This window comes from Schistocerca gregaria, chromosome 5, assembly GCF_023897955.1.
Source record: "Schistocerca gregaria isolate iqSchGreg1 chromosome 5, iqSchGreg1.2, whole genome shotgun sequence".
Lineage (NCBI taxonomy): Eukaryota > Metazoa > Arthropoda > Insecta > Orthoptera > Acrididae > Schistocerca > Schistocerca gregaria.
In genome coordinates, this window is record NC_064924.1 from 263653850 (window position 1) to 263678556 (window position 24707).

Below are 24707 nucleotides of genomic sequence, written 5' to 3' on the forward strand. Positions count from 1 at the left end.
AACATTACAAAATAACTATTTTATTTTACAAAATTAAGTTTCATAATTTTATATTAATTTAGCAAGTACACAAAAATCTTAAAATCAACAAAAACATGGAAAGGATAGATTGCTACTCACCATGTGCAGGAGACACTGTGTCAAAGACAGGTACAGTGAAAAAGACTGCTAAAACATTTAAGCTTTTGGAAGAAAGATTTTGAATGCTAAACATTCTAGCAGTCAGTAGGTGCTCTGTGTGGTCAGTAGTAATCTATCATTTTTTGTTCCATCTTGGACTTCCTGCTCTTTAAAAGTAATAAGTATTATTTTATATTTGCTATAATAAATGTTTGTGTTGTATTTTCTTTGAATTCTATTCACTTTCATTTGGTGTCATGAATTTTTGGCAAAGCTTGGCAAGCAGTGATTCAGGTGTTGTCAGTCATACCGGATGGTGAAGTATTCTAACATATGAACAGCCAGCACAATTGTGTGAAAAGTGAGTAAGATAGAAAAAAGTTAATTCAAATGTTTGAGTTGGGGCAAAAAAAAAAGAAATCCTGATCCACACAAAGTTCTCACAGCAAAAATTAACCTACAAATTTTCTGCAGATAATGGATGAACTATGTTCAATAATCAATAAGAGGATCCAAAGTGATTGAAGAACGAATGAATGACAAAACCACATGTAAGTAGCAGGTTGTTAGAGATCTATGTCCCACCACAGAACATGGGGGTTAGTTCTGTAAAGCAGAACAGGCAGTGATCTGTGGTAGATCAGATTGCAGAGTGCAGTGCTGGTGTAGGCACACATGTTTCAGAGCACACCATTCAGTGCAGATTGTTGAAAATGTTTTCCCATGCTGATACAACAACATTGTTAATTATGACTGCAATGGTCACAGGCTCAATGGAAATCTGTCTCCAGGTCCGATAAATCACATTTCTTCTTACACCAAGTGCCATGGTTGTGTCTGGATACAACATGACCCAGGTGAACGGCTGCTCAAAACATGTACTGTGCCAGGCTGGAGGGGGCTGTAATCTGGTATGAGGAAATTCCACCCAGGTTTCCATGGGATGTGTTGTAGTAATCAAAGGCCACATGACAGCTGTGGACTACACAATCATGTGTATGGATCCATACATGCTTGGTGACTTCCCCAAAGATGATGACTTCTTCCATCAGGATAACTATTTGTGCCACAGGACAGGAATCATGATACAGTGGTTTGAGAAGTGTGATAGTGTTGTCCACAAAATTTGATTCATTTGAACCCAGTGAATCAATAATGGGACATATGAGGTACCATCATGACACACACAAACTGCCGGTCCGTAATACAGGAACCGTGTGACCTCTTCATAGACATCTGGTGTCACATACCTCCAGAAATCTACCAAACACATCTCAAATCCTTGCAATGTGGAATCCCTGACATATTCCATTTCAAATGTGAACCAACACGCTTTTATACAAATACTGGTTCTACTAAGAAATTTGCCAATGGTGTTGGGAGAGTTGGCCACGAATAAATCCTTTGGGTTTGTTCCTCATAAACTGAACTTCATCGGGGGTTAAAGTTTTTATGATTGCTAGCAGTTTATTTAATACATTATTCTTATTTCTACTATTGATTTCATGAACTGAGCAGATCACAGAATGCATCAGTAGCCTGTAATTTATTGTCTATGGCATTAAGTACATTCCTACTGTAACTGTAAAAAGCTTTCTCAATACTGGAACACTTTAGAAATCCATATTGTGGTTTTTACAATCTATAAATGATTGTTAGATGACTAAAAAGGCACTTGTATAATGCCTTTCCTAAAATATTTGATAGCCTTGATCAAAGCTAAATTAGACAGATATTTGATGGTATTTCTTTGTCTTCTTCCTCACACACATGATTGACTTCAGCACATTTCAGCCAGTTGCAAAATGTTCCAATAATAAACATCTGGTTACTCTAGTAACTTAATACATTACAAAACTCAGAAGACCACTCTGAAATTAACTTTGAACTATGGAAAAGTTAATATGGAACAATGACAATGTTATGAAAGGAACAGATTATTTACCATATAGTGGAGATGCTGAGTTGCAGACAGGCACAACAAAAAGACTGCTAACCAAGTACACATTCAGCCAAAAGGCTTGTTTCTGAATGAGACAATATATACACACACAAATACAGCTCACACATTCATGACCACTGTCTCTGGCTTCTGAGGCTGGACTGCAACCAACAGCACATGATGGGAGAAGCAATCTTGGTGGTGGGGGTAAGGAGGAGGCTGGAACAGGCAGAGAGAGGGATAGTAGGGTAGGGAAAGGGAACAGTAAAGTGATGCTTTTGGGAGCATACAGGGATGAGGTGGGAGAGGGTAGGGTAGCTAGGTGCAATCATGTTGTTAGACAAAGGTTGGGGGAGGGTGGGAAAGGAGAGAAGTAAAAAGATGATGGGTGCATTTCTGGACTAGAAGGATGTATAGCTCTGGAGTGGGAACAGGGAAGGGTATAGGTGGGTGAAGGACAATGTCTAACAAAGGTTGAAGCCAAGAAGGTTATGGGAACATAGGTGATATTACAGGGAAGTTCCCACTTGCATAATTCAGAAACACTGGTGTTGGTAGGGAGGATCCAGATGGCACAGGCCATGAAGCACCCATTGAAAATAAGAATGTTGTGTTGGGCAGTGTGCTCAGCAATTTGATGGTCCAGCAGTTTCTTGGCCACAATTTGTCAGTGTCCATTTGTGCGGTCCGACAGCCTCTTGGTTGCCATGTAGAATGCAGCACAGTGGTTGCAGCTTAGCTTGTAGATCATATGGCTGGTTTCACAGGTAGCCATGCCTTTGATAGAATAGATTATGCTTGTGACCAAACTGGAGTAGATGATGGGAGGATATATGGGATCAGTCTTACATCTAGATCTATTACAGGAATATAAGCCATGAGGTAAAGGGTTGGGAACAGCAGTTCCATAGTAATGGATGAGGATATTGTGGAGGTTCAGTGGGTTGCGGAATGCCCCTGTGGGAGAAGTGGGAAAGATTGTAGGTAGGATATTCCTCATTTCAGGGCAAGATAAGAAATAGTCAAAACTCTGGCAGAGAATGTGATGGAGTTGCTCCAGTCCTGAAAGGTACTGAGTCACTAGGGGAGTGCTCCTCTGTTGCCAGATGGTGGGACTGTTGGAGATGGTGAATGACTGGAGAGACTCTCCGTGCCCTGAAATGAGGACTGTCGCACCCACAGTCTTACCCACCCCTCCAACAGTGGTACTCCATCACTCACTGAACTTTATTCTTATCCATCCCTACACAACCCCTGCTCCCAACCCCTTGCCTGATGGCTCATATCCCTGTAATAGATCTAGATGTAAGAACTGTCCCATGCACCCTCCCACCACCACCACTCACCCCAGCGCGATCACAGCATCACCTAACCCATCGAAGGCAGGGCTACCTGTGAAACTAGTAATGTGATCTGCAAGCTAAGCTGCAACCATTGTGCAGTATTCTACATGAGTATCACAACCAACAAGCTGTCTGTCCGTCTGAATGGCCACCGATACACTGTGACCTAGAAACAGCTGGACCATACATTTTCAATGACTGCTTCACAGCCTGTGGCATCTGGATCCTTCCTACCAACACCAGCTTTTTCTGAAATACGTAGGTGAGAACTCTCCCTGCAATATAACCTACATTCCTGTAACCCTCCTGGCCTCAATCTTCATTAGTCACTGCCCTTCACTCACCTAAACCCTTCTGTGTTCCCACTCCAGCATTACATATGCTTCTATTCCATCAATGACCCACAGTCTTTTTACTTTTCTCCTTTTCCACCCACCCCCCTTTCCCCCACCCTCTGTCTAACCTCCCTAACCTCCTGACTGCCTGCCTACAACTAACTGCCCTACCCTCTCCCCACTTCATCCCTGTACGACCCCACAAGCAGCACTTTACTGTCCCCCACCTCTACCAAGCTATCCCCCTTCCCCCCATCCCCATCCCAGCCTCCTCCATACTCCCACAACCCAGACTGCTTATCCCATCATGTGCTGTTGCTTGCAGTCTGGCCTTGGCATCTAGAGACAGTGGTCATGTGTGTGTGTGTGTGTGTGTGTGTGTGTGTGTGTGTGTGTGTGTGTGTGTGTGTGTGTGTGTGTTTGTGTGTGTGTGTTTTGTCTAATTCAGAATAATGCCTTTTGGCTGAAAGATTACTTGTTTAGCAGTCTTTTTGTTGTGCCTGTGTGTGACTCAACATCTGCACTATATAGTGAGTAGCAATCCACAACTACAATATTTGTTTTATTTTAAAGATTTAATGGTGGATATTACTCCTTCTGGTGAAGTGAGGATCATGTTCATGTTATTGAAGTCATTTGTAACAGCTGATCTGAGATATTTCATGGCAACAACTACTGAACCTGACATTTCATCTTTCCATTAACAGCTATGAAATACTTGTTAAAATGTTTTGCAACAATGCACATGGAACAGATGTTATGTAATTTATTGATTCTTGAGTATTGCTAAATCAGTCAAGGACTCTTACCAGCAGGATTAATTGTGGTGATAGAAAAAAGAAAAATTTTATTTTTTCATTTAACACGTTTGAGGATGTGTAGAGATGCTCATCCACAGCAAATAAGATGCTACAAGAGAGGTGTTGTGCATCATGAAAAGAATTGTTGCTCATATTTTGAGCATTTACTTTCCAAGAAGAATCTTCTCACATATATCACATACAGTGACCATGACTATAAAATCAGAGAATGATTATGAAAAGTCATTCGCTTTGTGCACCTTTTCTGAATGGAATGGAGGGAGTAAAAATAATGGAACATGAGGCACCCTCTGTCACAAACTGTAAACTGGCTCAATGAGCACAAGTTAAATGTTTACAATAAATGAATTCCATGTTACATATAGGAAGAATGTTTTATTCTCATCCTTTATCTTCTTGCCCATAATATGATTTTTTCCTCCTTTTTGTTTCCTGTTTGTTGTTTAAATTTATTTTTCCTTACTCTTTTATATTTTCCTCTTGTGCTTATTTGTGTCCAATATTCTCAGTTGCACAATTTAGTACAGTGAAGGAAGATGATGTGTAGCTATTTTGCAAATTACAGAGCTACATGTAAAAAACCTGGCACCAACACATTCCCAGATTTCATAAAATTTATACTTTGCTTGATTTTATTTCATCACACTCTTCTTGTTAAATACTCTAACTGCAGCTTTTCTAACAGCCACCATTCTCTTGGAAGTTAACTGCCATTTATCATATTGCACACCATTGACTCATAAAATTCCAATGGAAATCATTCACTGGCATCTTTTTCATTCTGGGTCTTTCTCATTATTTCCCTAATGCAATTTTTGTGTATTTCTTAGTGCAACTATTCACAGTGGTTAGCTCTTATCTCTGGTTAATTTGCCAGTTCATGCATTCATAATAAAATTACAGTACTGGGAGATTGTTGCAACACTCCTAGTTCTTTAAAAACGGAAACTGTCCACAGTCAGGCTATTGGAAGATGCTGCAGAAATTCAGAACTGTGTTATTGGTATTGCAATTGTCTAACTCAATCATAGTTAGGTTTCCATAGTTTTGTCTTATGTCTTTGCCATCAATGGGCAAAGATACATCAATATCAGTGACAGTGGATATCATAGGTTTAGCAGTTTCAACGTAAGTGTTGGTTATTATGCCACACAATGACTGGCCATGCAAGATGGATACCTATGGAACTATGACAATGGCAAAATAACAGGCCACAGAGCAGGCACAAGTCAGTTTCTCTTCTGGCACTGACCTTTAGTTGATTACCAGCTATGCTACGCCACCATCTTCTCACTATCACTGCCACTGGAACTCTGTTACAAAAGACCTACATTCCACTGAACTCTGCCAAATTTGTCATCTCACCTTACTGTACTGCCATGTGACTTTGACTCTGTCAGCAGTGTTTCACTGCAGAAGATAGACTCTGAACATTTCCTCAGGTTATTTGTACTGTCGTGGCCTACATTATGTAGAAATATCTGAAATTGTTCAAATTATTATCAAGAGTCACTCAATATTGTGACAAACACATAACTTCTGGAACTTTAAGTGTCTGTCCCTGCTACTTAACTTATTTTCTTGTGGATCTTGATTTTTTCCTGATTACAAGGATTTGGTGATTTAAGTTTTATTCATGTTTGATGGCTACTAAATACTGTAGCCATAAAAATGTTAATTTGTTTGCTGTAGGTTACAGCATTTCTGTAAATTACTTCAAGCCACTTATGGGATGGTCCCTTTGGAAAGGAAATGACTAATATCCCTATCTGTTCTAAAAAGCTTGTGCTCCATCTCTAATGACCATGTCATCCTTGGAACATTAAATCCTATCTTCCTTCCTTCCTTTCTTCTTTCCATAACACATGAACTTTAATTGTGAGACATCACACACCATTTAAAGGCTGAAATTAAAACTGCATTCAGTTTATTATAGGTTATCACTATCTTACAATTGGGTACAAATGTTTAAAAAAAGTGTGTATACTGATAATGCATAATACTCATTTGCCAGATAATGCTCTGTGATACAAAACCATACTCTTGGTGCCTGCTTCGTCATTACAGGCAACTTATATACTCCCCACAAGCTGTACCACAAACCTTCAAGGATGGTAACTTATTCTATGGCATAATCTTGACAAATTCTGGCCGCCTGGTCCTAATTGTTCCTTTTGTTGTCTACCTGTTTTTCTCTTCTTTGGCTCCCTCTCTCCTCATCCCTATCAAAGTGTCTGGCCATTCAGATTTCTGCTCTCACTGCAGGTGAGTCCCTCTCATTCTGTGGTCTGAGTGAAATGTCCTTCCTTTTAACCTTCTCCAAGCTACCACCCTCTTCTTTCCAATGAAGCAACTGTTAGTTCCTAAAGCTAGGTTCTGTGTCTTTTACTTTTATACATCTCTGTCAACAGTATTACACATTTCATTACTGAAGATATGCACTGACCAGCAATTTTGTCTCATAATTTATTAGTTTGCTTGACTGAATGTTTCTTTTGATAGTAAAAACCTGAACTCTCAGGCATTTGAATATAGACACTAACTATCCCATAAAAATCTACCCACAAAGTTTTATGGAGCAGTATTAATTGAGGAATCCAGAAATACACTATGGTATCTATATCCTTCTCCTATGGCAAGAAAAAAAAAATTATATTATTTACAGCATGCAAAAGACATTTAAGCCATCATTCTGCCTATCCTTCAAAAGCAAATTGAATGGTTGGTATCCCAATATGTGGTACAATTGGAAGTACCCTCTGTTACGTACTTCAAAGTGGTTTGTAGAGTATCATTGAAGATAACGATTTGTGGAATAATAAAAAATAACTGAAGTGAGTTAAGAGTTGCTTAACACTCACCACAATATTTGGTGCTGGCCTAACTACTGCAGGGAGCACATAAATCACTTCTGTTGGGAAATGACCCCTCTGTCCAGTCCTGGCATTGATTCCATTTCCCCATGAAGAGTTCATTATTTTATCACCATCAAACTCCTCTTCAAGAATCAAAAGATCTCCCCTCTTCAGTATTACGAAAGAAGATCCCGAATCTTCAACAACAGAAAAACATAGAAAATGAGACATGTAAGTTTTTATCACCAAGTTTTATTGGCTAACTTTAATTTTGAACAAATACAGACATCAAAAAATGTATTACTTTTGAATACACTGTGTTAGTATGCAGTGATAAATGTTATTACAAATATTTACTATCCAAAACAGTCTTGATCACAAATTATTTATTCCGGTGACCGCTTTCGACAACAACTGTGCTCATCTTCAGACCAATGAGTAAGAACCTCTTTCTGGTGGTAAATCACTACTTTACCACCAGAAGTTTGAAGGATTGACTTTCAGACAAAGGACATGTGCAGAGCGGCTACTCAAGCTTGGAAAAAAAATACTCAGGTGCAAGGAGAAAGATGGCATCAAGAAAATGCTGATAAATTAATAGTGAGTGGGATGAAGTTGTGGAGGGAAGTGGGAGCATCATACCACAATAATGACTTTTCTTTCCTCTCAGCTGAACTACATATCTGAAATAAGCAGCAGTTTAACCGCAGCTTTTGAACACCTAAAATTTATATGGATTCCTGAAACTAACTGGGGTTTCACTTAATTTTCCAGGTGAAATGTAATTCCCTGGGAATTACAGGTCTTCCAGAAAAATCGCCATCCAGCATGTACAAAGGCGGGGAATTGACTATGAAGAAACATTCAGCCCTGTCGCATGTTAAGAAACTATTTGAAATCTGTTGGCATGGCTGCTGCAGAGAAAATGAAGCTCGACCAATTTAACATCAAAATAAGGTTTCTAAATGGTGTACTGGTACTCAAAGAAGATGTTTATGTGGAACAACATGAAGGTTTTGAAAATGATACTGGACAAGTTAACTGAAGAAAAGCCTGAACAGTTTCAAACAGGCACAGCATTTCTGGAAGAAATGTTTCATAAAGAATGCCCACTTTAGAAACAGTGATGCTGATCTGTGCCTCTTCTTCAAGCAACAAGGACTCTTTACATGTTGCAATGTATGTTAATGGGTTTAGTTGTGAGCAGCAACAGAAAAGATATTGAAAAATTAATGAAAGCTGGAGTATCATACAACTAGAGGGGCACCCCACAATTTTTTACACATGAAGATACAGCAAAGACACATTGACAACAGTGAACGAAGAGGACTATTAAAGGAGATTCTGGAAAGATTTGGAATGGCTAAGTGTAATGGAATTTCTACTCAAATTGGGCATGAAGAAAGTAATGTCAAAGGTATTGCAAATTGGTGTGTTGTCTGGTGTATTCAACTACAATCTCACATCCAGCTATTGCTTTCACAGTGAACAAAGTAGCTAGAATCATGGAAGATCCTACACTTCAATACCAGAATCAAGTGAAACCAATTTTTAGGTGCTAGAAGCATACAAAGTATTATGGAATTATGTACAAGAACAAAGAAGGTTTATAGTTATGCCAGTTGCTGGTGACAAGGACATAAGATGTTCAATGACTGGTGTCATTGCAACTCTCAGCCAGAGAGCTGTATCACAGACCAGTCAGTTCAAAAGACAGTAGCAGCATCCACTAAGGACGCAGAAATAATATCAGCAAGTAAAGCAGCAAAGGAGTTGGTCGGGCTGAAAAGGTTGCTGTATGAACTGACCGGAACTTCGTAACAAGTAAAACAACCCACACTCTACATTGACAATACAAACGAGTGACGATGTCTACTAACCAGTTAGCTGATCTATTAAACAAGCCATCAGAAAAGATTTGACTCGAGATGCTGTATAAAAGAACCGGAATGCAGAAGTTTAAATCCATGTGAAATTCAGTACCCACTTTATAGTATTCTTTGGAGCAAATATTAACTCAAAATGAAAAATAGAAAGTGCTTTGTCATATTTGTGTAATGCATTTTTGTGCCTTCGTTATGAAAGTGCTGTGTAATCTTTTTGGACTGGTAGAGCTGAAACAGTTTAGTACCACATTGTTGTGAGTGTCTTTCTGAATGGTGTAGTTTGTCTAAATAATTTACAAAGACAATTTGTGCTTTTGTACCTTTTCATGATATAGGTAGCTCATACTAGTTTATCATATTGTTCACTTCTGACTTAAATGAGGTCAGCTACTGAGACAACTCTATGCTCTAAACTTGGATAACAATGTAACATTTTTGTTAAAAAACTTCAGTCATGTATTGCAAATGAAATAAAAATGAACTGTTTGGAAATATGTGTACATATTTTCTTTAAAATAAGTGAACGAAGTAAACTATAAATTCCAGTACAGCCTCAGACTTTATTTTTGTTTCAATCATAAAAAAAGGATAAAAACAAATTTATCTAACTAATTCAGCAGTGGAGTTTGTAAATCACAAAATTTTTATGAACACATAGCATCAAAAACTGATTGTGTATTTTTTATGTAAATGCATAGCTTATTAAATGTGAAAACAATTATTCACATATGTACATTCCTTCACAACATTCTCCTAAGCAAATATAGGTTTTTTTAGGCACCTTCTCCCCAGACATTTTTGAAGAAGGCATATGTCATCAGTGTTTATATTTTTATAATTTGACATTACAGTGACTGAAGTTAACTATTTTTCTTCACTTTACAATGTAATGCATGTCATTGGTATAACATTAAACCCCATCACACATGACAGTTGTGAAATATACTGATTATATCACAGTATCGTTGGATTCAAAATGAATTGTATGAAATCACACAAAAATTTATAAATATTCAGTAAACTAATTATTTTTTTCTATTTTCCTGCCAAATAATGGGGACATATTCTTACCTGGGATGTAGTCCTGTGTTGCGACAACGAACTTAGATCTCTTTTTCAAGCCATCAAGTAAAAAGTTGATAACTGATTCTAATTCTGCTGACAAAGGACTCTTAAATTCAAAGCTAAGTCCTTGAGTTGTTGTTAATGTAAAATTCTGTGGTATTCCATAAATTTTTCTGTAATTGATCAATTGCAGAAATCATGGCATTTTCAAATGACCATTTGCAACACTGAACTAAAAAACATCACAAGGAACACACTTCAAATAAGATTTACACCACTGAACTACAAAAATTCACAAGGAACACACTTCAAATAGAAATGCTTAATAACACACAAGACCCATGACAGTCACTATACAAAATTTTTTTGAGCTTTATAAAATATTACCCATTACTTTTTTTTGCTTTTTATTTTTCCTCAATACATATATATAGTTTTTGAGTGAGGAAAAGACTGTACCCTAACTCTCCACCTGTAGCAGGTTCTACAGACTGATACATGCATACTAAAAGTAATTAATATTGTGAAGTGGTGACTTCTATACATGTTTACTCTAATTCTAATAAGACACATTAAATTCCACACATCGTGAATTTAGCATGTTTCAAACTCACTTCTCACGCTCTGTGTGTGTGTGTGTGTGTGTGTGTGTGTGTGTGTGTGTGTTTATGGTGTCTGTTCTTTTGGACATTTCTGAAAGAACAGACATCACATACATATGTGCATCAGGGTTGAACTCTGATGCCACAGGTAATGAGGATAATGGCCAAGGGGCACTTCATCAGTAGTGTGTGGATAAGTTGAGATTTTGGGTCTGACTGGTGGCAGACTTGGGTAGTCCGTGCACTTGCGACAACCACATTGTCCAGATGGTGCAGTGGTCAGTGCATGAGCCCAGTAAGCAGGAGACCCAGATTCCAATCCCAGACTGGCATGAATTTTCAACTTTCCAGATTGATTTAACTCAATGCCCACTGGCAGCTAATGCATATGATTTCTTTGTGTCTTTTCTCACATTGTGACATCAACCTTGAGCCGGACCACCATTTTTTTATTACACAAGCAGGCACGCAGCACACTTTATACACATGTAAAGAATTACTGTCTCTAATTTAGCAAGGTAAAAATTGTACATGCAAAATCACAGTTTAATTCTAAATAATGGAAAATCCAGGAAGGAATAATTAAAATATTATCAAAAGCCTAGATTGCTATTCACCATATTGTGGAGATGCTGAGTTGCAAATAGGAACAACAAAAAGACTGTCAAATAAGTAACCGTTTCACCAGTATCTTTATGGCAGAAAATTTTACTTGGTCACTGACTGTAAACCTCTACAGTCTTTGTTTATCCCTTCTCAGTCAGTCCCAACTTGCACAGTGCAAAAGCTGCAACAGTGGACTATTCTTTTGCCAAATCACAAATATGACATTGTATATTGATCCACTTCTAAGCATGCTAATGCTCTCTGTTGGCCCAGAATCAATGTTTGAAGAGTTCTCTGCTTCTTGGTACTACATTGATCCTTTGCATAGCTTCCTACTTAATTACCAGAAAATTGATCTAGCCACAACAGCAGATCCTAATTTGCAGACTCTGTTGCATTACATCTGACTGTATTCAACCAGACAGATTTGTAACTCTGTAGTTCATCCATATTTTGCCATTGGCATGCTCTTGCAGCTCACCAAGGTGTCCTTAAGCTTCACACCAATAACAATCAGTCAAGTGTTGTGGTTCCCCAGGTCCTCCAGTCTGGTGTGCTTTGTTTGCTACACCTAGCTCACTAAGATGTCTTTCATACCAAGCAGCTGGCGCAATATCATTGCTCTTGGCATGGCCTGGATGTGCAAATTGAACAACTGACTGTCAGCTCTGTCTTAGCCATTCTCTGAATGGCCCAAACCTCAAGCACTTTGGCAATGTTTTCACTGGGATTTTGTGCGTCCTTACTGGAATACATGTTGGCTCATTGTCATTGATGCTTTCAGTAAATTTCTCTTCATGGTTCCTATGCACTCTACTACAAGCTCATTCCACAATCCAGGCCTCATTGTTGAACTTTAGCCTCAACAGATTTCCAGAAGTTACTGGGACTGACAATGAATCTTATTTTGTTGCTGCCAAGTTTAAACAGTTCTGTAAGGCATCCGGCATATCATGAGTGCATCATTCCATCTGCAATCTAACAGTGAAGCTGAGTGCTTTGTATGAACATTTAAATAACAGATGGACAAACACCTTGCCTCCCACACTTGGGATCAAGCTCTGTTGCTCTTCTTGTTGCATGGCTTCAGTTGCCAGAGACTGTGGTCATGTGCGTTTGAGTTGCATTTGCTCGAGTCTGTGTGTGTGTGTTTGTTGCATGGCTTCAGTTGCCAGAAACTGTGGTCATGTGTGTGTGAGTTGCATTTATTTTATGACAGTCTTTTTGTTGTGCTTATCTGCAACTCAACATCTTCGCTATATGGTGAGTAGCAACTATCCTTTTCATAAAACTAACAATCCATTCTTTTACAGATTGTATGGAGGATGGAAGTGCTGGTAGCAGGGCTTTTGTACAATGACAGTTGCTGAAACCACTCTGTAACCCCTCTCTCCTTACCGTTGTGTACAAAGGTGTACACAAAACTGACCATTTGCTACAAAATGTGCCACAATAATTTGTTCACTGTCAGCAAATTCCTTCAAAATAAACTAAATTATAAGGAAACTACATACCATTCATTCATATTTGGAATAGGACTTTATTTTATAAATGAATTTCATCTTGAAAACAAAAATTTAATTAATGTAACAAGCAGACTAAAATTTTACAATTTTCTTTCTAACATAATCCTGTCCTTATTATAAAATTTTATGAGTTGTGTCATTCTAGTTTTTTATTTATACACAGTGATTTTCCTCAATTGCGAAAAACTGGAGGAAATTATCCTGAGAGGACAACGTACAAAAAATAGCATATGCCATATTGTCAGAAATGTGTTCGAAAGATGGTACACCCCTTTAAGATGGAGAAAGAAGATCTTTGACAGTGAAACCACACAGGAAAATGCACCAGGCAAGTGGAAATATTCTGACTGTACTAATGTTTTAACTCCGCTTGTAAGAGGGCAGAGAGCTGGAGCATTGTTAGGTGGTAGTCACATTATACCTCCTACAACCAAAGGCACGTCTTTCAGCTTGGGAGGCAGGGTCACCCACAGAAAGTGCACATATGCCTTGCCTCTGAGGAGGTGTGCAAGGATGTTTGGTCCCATGAGGTGATCACCAATAATTTCCGCCAACTCACTGAGGCTGAACAGGTGCTGATGGTTCACATCCACCACACCATTGGGATTCTCTGCAACCCCCAGGTGGTTGTTGTGGAGATTGGTAATATTGTTCCTCCTAAACATGAACAGGAGACATGACAGAAATCCCAGCACTATGATGGTCTGTGTGGTTAGCCAGTGAAAACTGTTGCAGCAAAGACAAGTCTGTTAGTAATAATGCCTGCATGCACTGCAAGTGATATGGGTAGTGGCTGTTGATGCGGAGAATGTTCCACACAGTTAGGGCAGTCTGGCTTACCCCATGCTATTGGGCCACCTGTTTGGTACAGCTATCAGAGCCACCATCAAAGAACTTTTACCTCCTCCTTCAAGTGAGTGTACCTTCTGCTTCCATGTGACCTTTATTTTTCCTTATCCTGTCAGGGATCATTTCCTGCAGTTTGATCTCATTTACGAAAATCACTGATTAACAGAAAGGAGAAACTACAGAAAAAATCGAAAACAAAATAAATGAAGTGAAGTTCTTCTAACATTCACTTGAATAAAATTTTCTTCTGCTTCTTTTAACTGCGTTGCTTCTAGTTCTATGCTACTAATTTGGTGAGCCTAACCCTTTGTTGCCCAGTACACATGAAACAAATCTTTGTATCTTTGTATCAACAGAGTGAGCTTGTAGGTGACATATTTTCAACAACAAGGATGGGTTTATAATTTGTTTCACAATATTATGAAACATTACACAACTTCATCTTGCCACACCTTAACACAATTACCCTTAATACCTACCAGTGAGAGGTATTACTTGATATTATAGGTACTATTATGAGAAACAGTTTGCTTAAAATGAGTTACATTCAGTAACTTACTTGTGGGATGTCACACTACTGACTTCAGGATAGGACAGCTCGAGTATTACTTCTTCTTGATCATCAATAAAATATACACCTGTCCAATTCACTGCAATTATTATATTGTTTTTGTGGAGTTCTGATCCTGAAAATAAAATTGAATTTTATGTTATTGACTTAACAACCTTTAAAACAGATTATAACTGTTTAAAAGTAAATATGAGGGTTGCCTTTTAACTTCTTACAAATAAAAAGTAGATGGCGCAATTGAGATGTAAGATTAATATTACTTTAAAATTTGTCATTTATCATTTCCTGTTGTGGAGCAATGGCAGAACAGAAACTGAATGGGTAGTATGTTGACAGCCAGTGTTCAAAGAAACAATTTTGGGGAAACTGGACATTTCATGTCAAGATTTCAGATGGATAACTTTTTTAATGTTTTTGTAAAGGCCTAAATCAGCAACAATGCTTTGAATAATTTCATTCAAATTTTGGTAATCAATCACCTCCATAAATGACTGTTTACAATTAATTTGCAGAATTTATCACATCAGCCATGAATTACATGGAGTTTGAGCACAATTAGTCCTCATTCCAAACAACACTGAGGCTTTACACAATATGATTTAAGAAGATTGGTATGTGACTCACTTCGAGACAGAGGCATTCTTATGCATATCAAAGACTGCAGGATATTTAATTTTTCATGAATATTTTGCTGTGAAAAAGATCTGTTTCCAATGGATTCCAAACAGTTAAAAAGAATCTCAAAAACGAGTGCATGTAAACTAGTGCAAGGAAAAAAATTTGACTGGGGAAATGAAAAGTTTGTATATGAGGTCCTAATAAGAGAAAAATTTGGATATATTTATATAAGTTGGAAATGGGGCAGTACTCAACTGTTTTGGTTTATTAAGAAGAACCAAAATCGATAAAAGTGTTTCACTTGCCAAGCTCTCCCACGACGAGGGTTTCTTGTTTCTTTGGTTACAAAGGATGTGACGTAACCATTGATTTATAGGATCAAGGCGCAAATAATTATGAATCGTTCACAGCAGTTTGTTTTTCACATGTTGTCAATGACACACAGAAAAACACCTAAAAATAATATGTCATTTCTTATCATGAAAATGCCAACTGTCACACAGCACATCACAAACAATTGAACTGCAATAAACTTATCACTCTGCAGTGGAGTGTGTGCTGATAATGAAACTTCCTGCAAGACTAAAACTGTGTGCTGGATCAATGATCAAACTCAGGATTTTCGTCTTTCGTGGGCAAGTGCTCTACCAACTGAGCTACCCAAGCACGACACACAGCCTCTCCTCGCAGCTTTACTTCCACCAGTACCCTGTCTCCTACCTCCCCAACTTCACTCCTGGAAAAAAGGATATTTCAGTGACACAGCTTAGCCACAGCCCAGGAAATGTTCCCAGAATAAAATTTTCACTCTGTAACAGAGTGTGCACTGATATGAAACTTCCTGACAGATGGAAACTGTGCCAGACTGAGACTCAAACTCAGGGCCTTTGTCTTTTGTGGACAAGAGCTTGGGTAGTTCAGTCAGCCCATGAAAGGCAAAGGTCCCAAGTTCAAGACTCGGCCTGGCAGACAGTTTCCATTGAATATCTGGTGGAGACAACATTGAATTAATGCCTCATTGCCTGTATTCACCAGATTTATGACCTAAAGACGTTTTGTCATTTCCTTATGTCAAGCAAACAATGTGTGGATTGTGATTTTCATCAAAAACAAATATTTTATTCCACCACTGAGCATATTTACAGGCAATTGGTGTCATCACTGTTAAAGCAATAATAATAACAATAATAATAATATAAACTTCAACATGGCAAATTTTATTAACTACAGGATAATAATCCAATACATACAACACATATTTGTGCAAATGTCAGTAACAACAAGAAGTTTCCTAACAGATCAATTACAAGATAAATGAACTACATGGTTCAGTGAATGACAAATAAATAATCAAACAGATAATTAACAATAAGTACATGAAACAGTAATAAAATAGTTGCACAGAGTGGCATATGTATAGTTTGCAGTTAATTTATAGTTCATTCATATAAGGAAAGTAGGTCATCACATTTTCATGGAACTCTTGAGCAGAGTAAATTACTTCACTTTTTATCCACCACTGTGTATGCATTTTCAGGTAATTTGTTGAAGTAGACAGGACCAAAATATTTGTAACTTCTATGTGTCTTTGCAAGCCTAGCATATGGCATATTAATTATATGTCCACTTCTTATGTGATGGTCATGAACTGTTCTCCTTAAGTCAAATTTACTCAGATTCTCCTCAACGAAGACAAGGCAGTTGTAAATATACAGGCCAGGCACTATCGTTATATCTAGTTTCTTAAAATAATCCCAACATGATTCATATGGGCTAAGTCCTGCTATGCACCTTATGGCTTTCTTTTGCTATTTAAAGACTAATTTTGAGCCTAAAGAATTACCCCATAATAGTATTTCATAACTCAGATGCTAATGGAAAAATACAAAATATGCAAATAACAGAAGTTCTTTACTGACGCTGCTCCTCAGCTTGTACGGCATATATATGACATGTGCCAATTTGCCACATATCTTCCCTGTGTGGGTATCCAAGCCAGGCTTTTGATCTATATGAAATCCTAATAATTTTACTGTTGTGCTATCATGACTGGGAGCATTCAGACTAAATAAAATAGCTTCAGTTTTACTATCATTCTTCTGCAGTACATTTGCCTCAAACCAAGTAGTGCCCCTCCCCATTGCCACTGCCATGCTGTGTTGCACATTTTCAAGATTGCTATCACATGTGATGAGTGTTGTGTCATCAGCACATAGCACCACATCACATGATACCACTGCAGGTAAATCATTCATATAAATAATGAAAAGGAAAGGTCCAAGAACATATCCTTGAAGTACACCCTTTACAGCTGGGAGACATTCTGACATTTGATTATTTGCCTTAACTGTTTTCTATTGTCCAAGTATGGCTGCCTGCATTAGGCATAGAGCATTTTCTCTTACTCCATAGTGGTAGAACTTTTTTATGAGAATATTGTGGGAGACCATATCGAAAGCTTTCCTAAAGTCCAGATAATATTTTTATTTTCAAAACAATTGTATATTTTTGCTACCATATTCTCAACTGCTTTGACTGTAGAAAAGCCGGATCTGAAACCATACTGTGAGGAGGTGAGTATATCATTATGTTAAAAATATTGACTCATCTGTTTATGCATGCAGTATTCTAAGTTACATATTTTATAAGACAGTCTGAAAACAAATGAAAAGCCATATGGAGTATTGTGAAGACTGAAACGGGGAAGAGTTGTGAAAACCAGGACATTAGCCTCAAAAATTTTAAAAATGTCAATATTAATAAACAAGATTTGCCAAATTATATTAACAATTAGTTCATAAATGCAACAACTTCATGAAGCTTAAAATTTACAAACGAAGAAAAACCTGAATATCCAAAAACAGCTTGTAGGATGAGGGTAGAGTCAACAAATGAGGGTGAAGTGTTGAAAGTGATACAAAGCTTGAAACCGAAAATCTCGGCTGGCATAGATGAGGTGCCTGTGTCAATCATAACAAGAACAGCACCACAAATCACAAAGCCCTTTGCACACATAGCCAATTTATCATTCAGTGAAGGAGCTTTTCCAGAAAGGCTGAAAATTTCCAAAGTGAAGCCATTATTTAAAAACAGCGACAAGTATAAGGTAGAAAACTATTGCCCAATATCTCTCCTCCCAGCATTTTCAAAAATATTAGAAAAACTGATGAAGCACCTAATCAACGCATATCTAAATGACCATAATTTACTTAACAGAAATCAGCATGGCTTCCAAGCACGTAAAAAGACCGAAACATCAGTAATGTGCTACACTGAACAAATAATCAAAAATCTAGAAAAAGATTAGAGTGTGGTAGGAGTAAATTTAGACCTCTCCAAAGCTTTCGACACTGTGAACCAGGACATTCTTTTAGAAAAATTGGAAGTGTTGGGTATACATGGGATAGGAAAAAAATGGTTTGAATCATACCTAAAAACCAGAACACAGGTTGTAGGACTGACATCGACTTACTCCAACCACAAAATAAATTCAGTATCAGAGGCAAAAAATGTAGAAATAGGAGTACCACAAGGCAGCATCCTAGGGCCCATATTGTTTCTTGTCTATATAAATGATTTTCACACTTCAGATGATGCAGCCAAAGCAATAATATTTGCAGATGATACTAGTGTGATAATAAGTGCACCACAGCAATTGCTACCAACAACTGCTGATAAAGTACTAAATTACATCCACTCTTGGCTCAATGCAAACAGGTTGACATTGAATGTAAATAAAACAAATTATATGCAGTTTGGGAAAAGATGTCAAAATGTAAATCTCGATCTGGTGTGGGATGACAAAGCCTTAGACAGAGTGACATCCACAAAATTACTGGGGATTCTTGTGGATGAAAACTTAAATTTTAATGACCATGTAATAAAACTTGCACAGAAACTTAATTCAGCCTGTTTTGCTCTCAGAATTATTGCAAATTTTTGTACCTCAGAAGGTGCCAGAATGGCATATTTGGGCTATTTTCAATCTCTTGCCACATACAGAATAATACTTTGGGGTTCCACAACAGGGCACCTAAAACAAATTTTTTTGTTGCAGAATAGGGCCATCCGAATAATAACTCACAGTCAGCCACAGACATACTGCAAACCCATATTCAAAAAGCTTAAAATACTTACTATGCCATCATTATAAATATACAAATGTGTATTGTATGTCAGGACTCACATTGCAGATTTTCAGACAAATGCCGACTTTCATAACTACAATACCCGTAATAGCGCAGCACTCCATACACAGCGAACAAAAAGAATGAATACACAAAGGCATGTGAGCCATATCGGTGCAAAACTGTACAATGTACTGCCAGTCAACATCAGGCAGTTAGAAGATGATGACAAATTTAAAACAGAATTTAAAAGATTTCTAGTAGAACAATGTTTTTATTGTGTTAATGAATATGTAGGTCAATAAATTTTTTCTGATGATATTTATAAAGGCAACATGGAAAATACTCTATATGTACCTAATCATTCATTACATTTACATACTTAAAGGACAGCTGTTGTGTGATGTAAATATATACTTAAGCAGTGTTGTGTATATAAGGACTTGCCGTTTAGGGAGGACAAATCTAAAGTCTTATGAAAAACAGACTATGCATTTAAAATAACAAGCAGGGCTATATATAGGCTATATTACTTTCATTGTATTATTATTAACCTCATTGTATTATTTTGTTTTGTACTTTTTTACATATATATTGTTGTGTCCATTTCTTTGAAATGGCTTACATGTACCCTTGACAACATCCATACAATATTTATTGTCAAGAGATGGATAAATAAAATAAATAAATAATAAATTTAGTATGTACTGGTTTAACTACAGACCTTCATTAAAAATGTAGTTGATTATTTTATTCAGTGGCATTACAATTTGATTTCTGATATATTTAATAACATAATTTGAGAGACCATTGTAATCCTATGCTCTAGAATTACTGAGCTTAGCTATTGAGTCATATACCATCTTCTCAGTTACACAAGGCCAGTGAAAACTGTCTGTCTGCTTACTGTTCATTTCTGGCAGCAGTACCTCTGCCTTACTCATGTTCTCCATTATGCTGTTATCTGATTGAGGACTGACAAAATATGCATTTAGAATATCAGGTGTGATTGGTGTTTGGTATACTTTATCATTACAGTTAGTTTCTGTTTTAATAATTTCCCATGCAGCTTTGCATTTATTCCCTGAGTTCAGTATATATGTATCATTTGCTTTGCACTCAGCTGCCTTGATTTCAGACCTGTAAATCTTTTTCACTTTCATATGCATTTCTTTGTCAGCATTATTGTGCTTGGCCCTATCATGATAGAGTAGCATTATGATTATTATTCCTTTTAGATGTGGGGTATACCAGCTTTTTAGATTTTGTGGTTTGGTGTAACAATTTTCAGTTAACTATTCTAGAAACTTGTTGGTAGATTCATTTGCACCTGCGGTGGTTCTTATTTTATCCCATTTTATTGAAACCATTTACTTATCAACTTGTTTAGCATTGATTCGTTAATTTGTCTTATAATTGTTCTACAGTCTGTGGAAGTTTCAGTTGCTTGACTGTTAACAGTTTGTCTGAGCCACAGTCCCTCGTGATATGAAATACCTAGTTTGATTGTGTTGAATTCTCTTTTGTTTGGATGAAAATTACAAATTATGTTATCTAGAAGTGCTTCCTGTCTTGTGGGTTTGTCATTTATGCAATTGAAGGTAAGAGATCTTAATGAATTAAGCAAGTGATCAACCTTTCTATTCTTAAACATAATGTCTATATTGATATCACCAAATATTAGCATTCTGTAGTCTTTGTATTAGAGTAGCAAGAGGACCAGTTTCTCCATAAGTTCCACAAACAGGTCTTCATTGTGTTTTGAGGAGCAGTATACTGAAGCTATTATAATTTCCTGTTTGGCAACATTACAGCTGCAGCTTCAAATTTTGCTTCTATGCACAGTCCACTTACACCTATAACTTCATACATTAGGTTCACACTACTTTTAACATATACAGATACACCACCATGTTTAATATTTGTTCTATAGTAGCTGGTTGCCAATTCATATCCAAGTGGTACACTTAATTTTAATTCCTCATTGTTAAGCCATTGTGCCTTTATTGAAATGACAGTGGAGTTTAAGTTTTCCAGCGAATACTGAAGTTCATTAAGTTTGTTTTTAAGAGACCGCACATTACTATGTAAGCACATTACACTTGTACTTATCTTACTGTGGATTTCCTTTAGCCCTTCAGCAAAAAATCATTGAGATGGGATGGAAATGCTCCTTTCCTCTTTCTCAGTATACAACCATTTGATGAGTTTTCCAATGTTGATTGCTCCTTCAGATGGCATGGTAGTGAAGTTCTTGTCGCTAAGGGGCTGAGTGGCTCCTATTACTTCTGCCAGGGTTGATGTTGCATTTTCTGTTATTGGTGTTGATTCTTTTCTTGTTGCCTGTGTTTCTGACAATAATGATTCTGGGGATGCTGTTGCCGCTGGTGAATGTGTCTCTGCTGCTGTTGCCAACGGTTGTTGTAGTTCTGCTGTTGACTGGGATGATGATGACGTTGCTTGTTCCAACAATGCTGTTAATCGTGCATCTGTTTCCATTTGTGTTGATTCAGTGTTGTCTATCTCGTTTTTGGAGTGTGATGGTCCAGTTTTTCCATCTCCCTGGTTTTTTGATTCTATAGACGATTTTTCTACATCTGGCATGATTGTTACTGCTAGGTTTTTTCCCATGACTACAATCTGCATTTTGGTTGTTATTGCACACTTTAATTCTCTGCATAGTTTCTTTCTTTCTCTTTTGTTTATATGCAAACCTTACCATGTGAAATCTTTTCTTCTTAGGAATCTGTTTACATAAAGTACTATGGCATGACTGCATTGTTCACATGCTTTTACAATACTTGTTCAACTGATACATGTTATAATTTATCTGTACCCTGTCTTGCTGGTAAGGAGTTGTACACAGTATCACTCTTGTGTGTAATATACTCCTTATCAACTCTTCTACAGCATTTCTGAAATTATATGTCTTCTTCCGGTTTCTACGGGTCATTTGACCCAGCACAGACTATTAGAGTGTCTTCTTTTCCTAGGTGTTTGATTTTGCTATGAATGTCTCTAGTAACTTCATTAAACAACATGGCTGGTTTAACAAAGGATGTTACAGAGAGTGTTTCTTGTGATAATTCATTTAGCAGGCTTGCACAGTTTCTTCCATTTTCGTCAGTCAACATAAGACCTTTAGTTACTGGCATAGCTGTATTACTTTGATTCCTGGTTCCTTTCACTGCTAATTCCATTTCTGTTTGTGTAATATTTACTTTTACTGGGACTTGTGATGTAACACAATTATTGGAACATTCAGCAGTGTTGCTGTTTTGTTTTTCCTTCCAAAGCCTCATAGCTCTTAAGATATGCATTTTAGAGCTCCCTTTTCACTTTTGAATACACACAGTAATACATATGTGCAGTAGTGTATATATGAGGGCTAGTGAAATGAAAATGAGACACATGGTAAGAAAATAAATACATTGTTTATTATGAGGGTTATTCAGAAAGCAAGGAATGATCAGTCGCAAAATGGAAAATATCACATTACATCATTTTAGTTCTGAGCACACAGGGAGCACATAAAGATACCTAGAACAATAGTGTCTCCTGCCAAGTATGAGGGCCTGATGAGAAATTTCACCTGAAGCTATGCAGCCAACATTACATAACAGTCATGTGTTTTCTTCTTCAAGACAATTCTTAGCTGCATTTTGCAGGGGAAATGAAGATGTTCTCCATAGTTTTCAATTGAAAATGTTTGATTAACCACAATACAGCCCATAATTGTCTCCCTCTGTATTTCATCTCTGCTCACATGAAGACAACATTTTGGGACAGACATCAAGCTGTAGGCCAGCATAGAGAATTTGTAGAAAGCACTGGTGGCTGCCTTCTATACTGAGGGTATTGGAAAGTTGATACAATGCTATGACAAATGTCTAAGTCGGATCGGCAACTATGGAGATAAGAAGCTGGAAGTTGTAGCTAACTGTTTCAAATAAAACAGTTTTGATTTTGGTTGTGGTTTCTATTTCGTGAGATATCCTTCCTTACTTTCCGAATAGCCCTCATATTTCAAAAGTAATCACTACAACTGTTGATACATTTATCGCACTGTGAGACAACATGGTCAATGTCTCCTTGAAAAAATTTTTGCATTTGCCTGCAGAATCATGACTGTACCCAGGTACACACCTCTTCATCTAAACCAAACTGATGGCCATAAATGTCTTTTTTTAAATTTCCAAAACTATGGAAATTGCATGAGGACTGTACGGAAGAGGTGGAAGGGCTTCTGAGTGAAACTTATGCAGCATAGTCGAAACAACCTTGGCAACTTATGAGCTGCCCTTACATATCCTCCATTCAGTCCCAAGCTCTCTCCATGCAATTTCCATATTTTTGGAGCCCTAAGGAAAGATGTTCATGGCTACTGATTTCCTTCAAATGAAGAGGTGCACACCTTGATACATATATCCATGAAGGCATCAACCATCTTGTCTCACATTGTGATATGTGTGTCAACAGTTATGGTGATTACTTTTGAAATATTAAACAATTTACTTACTTTTTTCCATCTGTTTTGTTTTTATTTGACTGTCCCTTATATCAAACTTGTTTAATGTAACATTTGAATATGTATTATAACATTAATTTGTTTAATTCTGTTGTTCATTATTGTGATACCATTACATTTCTTTCTTTTAAATTAATACATTATTTCATAAAATATCATTGTTCATCTAGATTTTAATTATCCACTAATACTTCACATGTTGTATTTCTGACAGCTTTAGAGTAATTTGGACTATCAGTAATTCAGATTTTGACACATCTTGATTAGACAGAATCAGTGAGGTTCCACTGCACTTAAATCTAATGTGTTCTGTAACCATTTCCTTGTTTCTTTTTCGAATTCATGCTTTTTCAATGATGAACCCAAACATAACAACCACTGTCTACTATGAAATTGAATGCTGCCTGGTGCACTATGGAAACTTGACACCATAAGTAAGGTATATAAGCAGAGCAGAGATGGATGGGGAATCATCCTAGCAATAACATGGATTGCAAATGGGGAAATTGACTTATGTAATGTCCTTTGACAAAAGGCTGATTGTTATGACCCAGAAACTGGGAACGTGTATCTTAGAAATGGTGAAACTGGTCAGATGTTCTCGCACTACCATTGTGAATGTCTATGGGAAGTGATAAAAAGATGGTGGAATCACAAGTAGGCAACATGATGTTGGATGTGCATGCTTCATCCCAGAATAGTGAGATCCCAGGCTTGGTCATTGTGTAAAGCAGGATATGAGGCACTCTGTGGTAAATATGACAACTGAGTACAGTACTGATACAGGCACAACTGTTCCAGAACATATTGTTCAACACAGATTGTTGAACATGGATCTCTGCAGCAAATGACCCCTATATGTTCCCATATTGACCCAGCAGCATCATAAATTACAGTTGCTGTGGGGATGGAA

General features: G+C 37.3%; 1 protein-coding gene across 1 annotated transcript in view; it reads right to left on the reverse strand.

The window, feature by feature from the left end:
* The window catches only part of LOC126272544 (myosin-VIIa-like), a 332006-nt gene that overhangs the window by 90688 nt on the left and 216611 nt on the right, over window positions 1-24707 (reverse strand). The window contains exons 27-29 of the mRNA XM_049975462.1: window positions 14510-14636; window positions 10374-10540; window positions 7423-7613 (exon numbers count right to left, since the gene is read on the reverse strand). Coding sequence (XP_049831419.1) covers window positions 7423-7613; window positions 10374-10540; window positions 14510-14636 — 485 coding nt within the window. The remainder of the gene's footprint in view (window positions 1-7422; window positions 7614-10373; window positions 10541-14509; window positions 14637-24707) is intronic.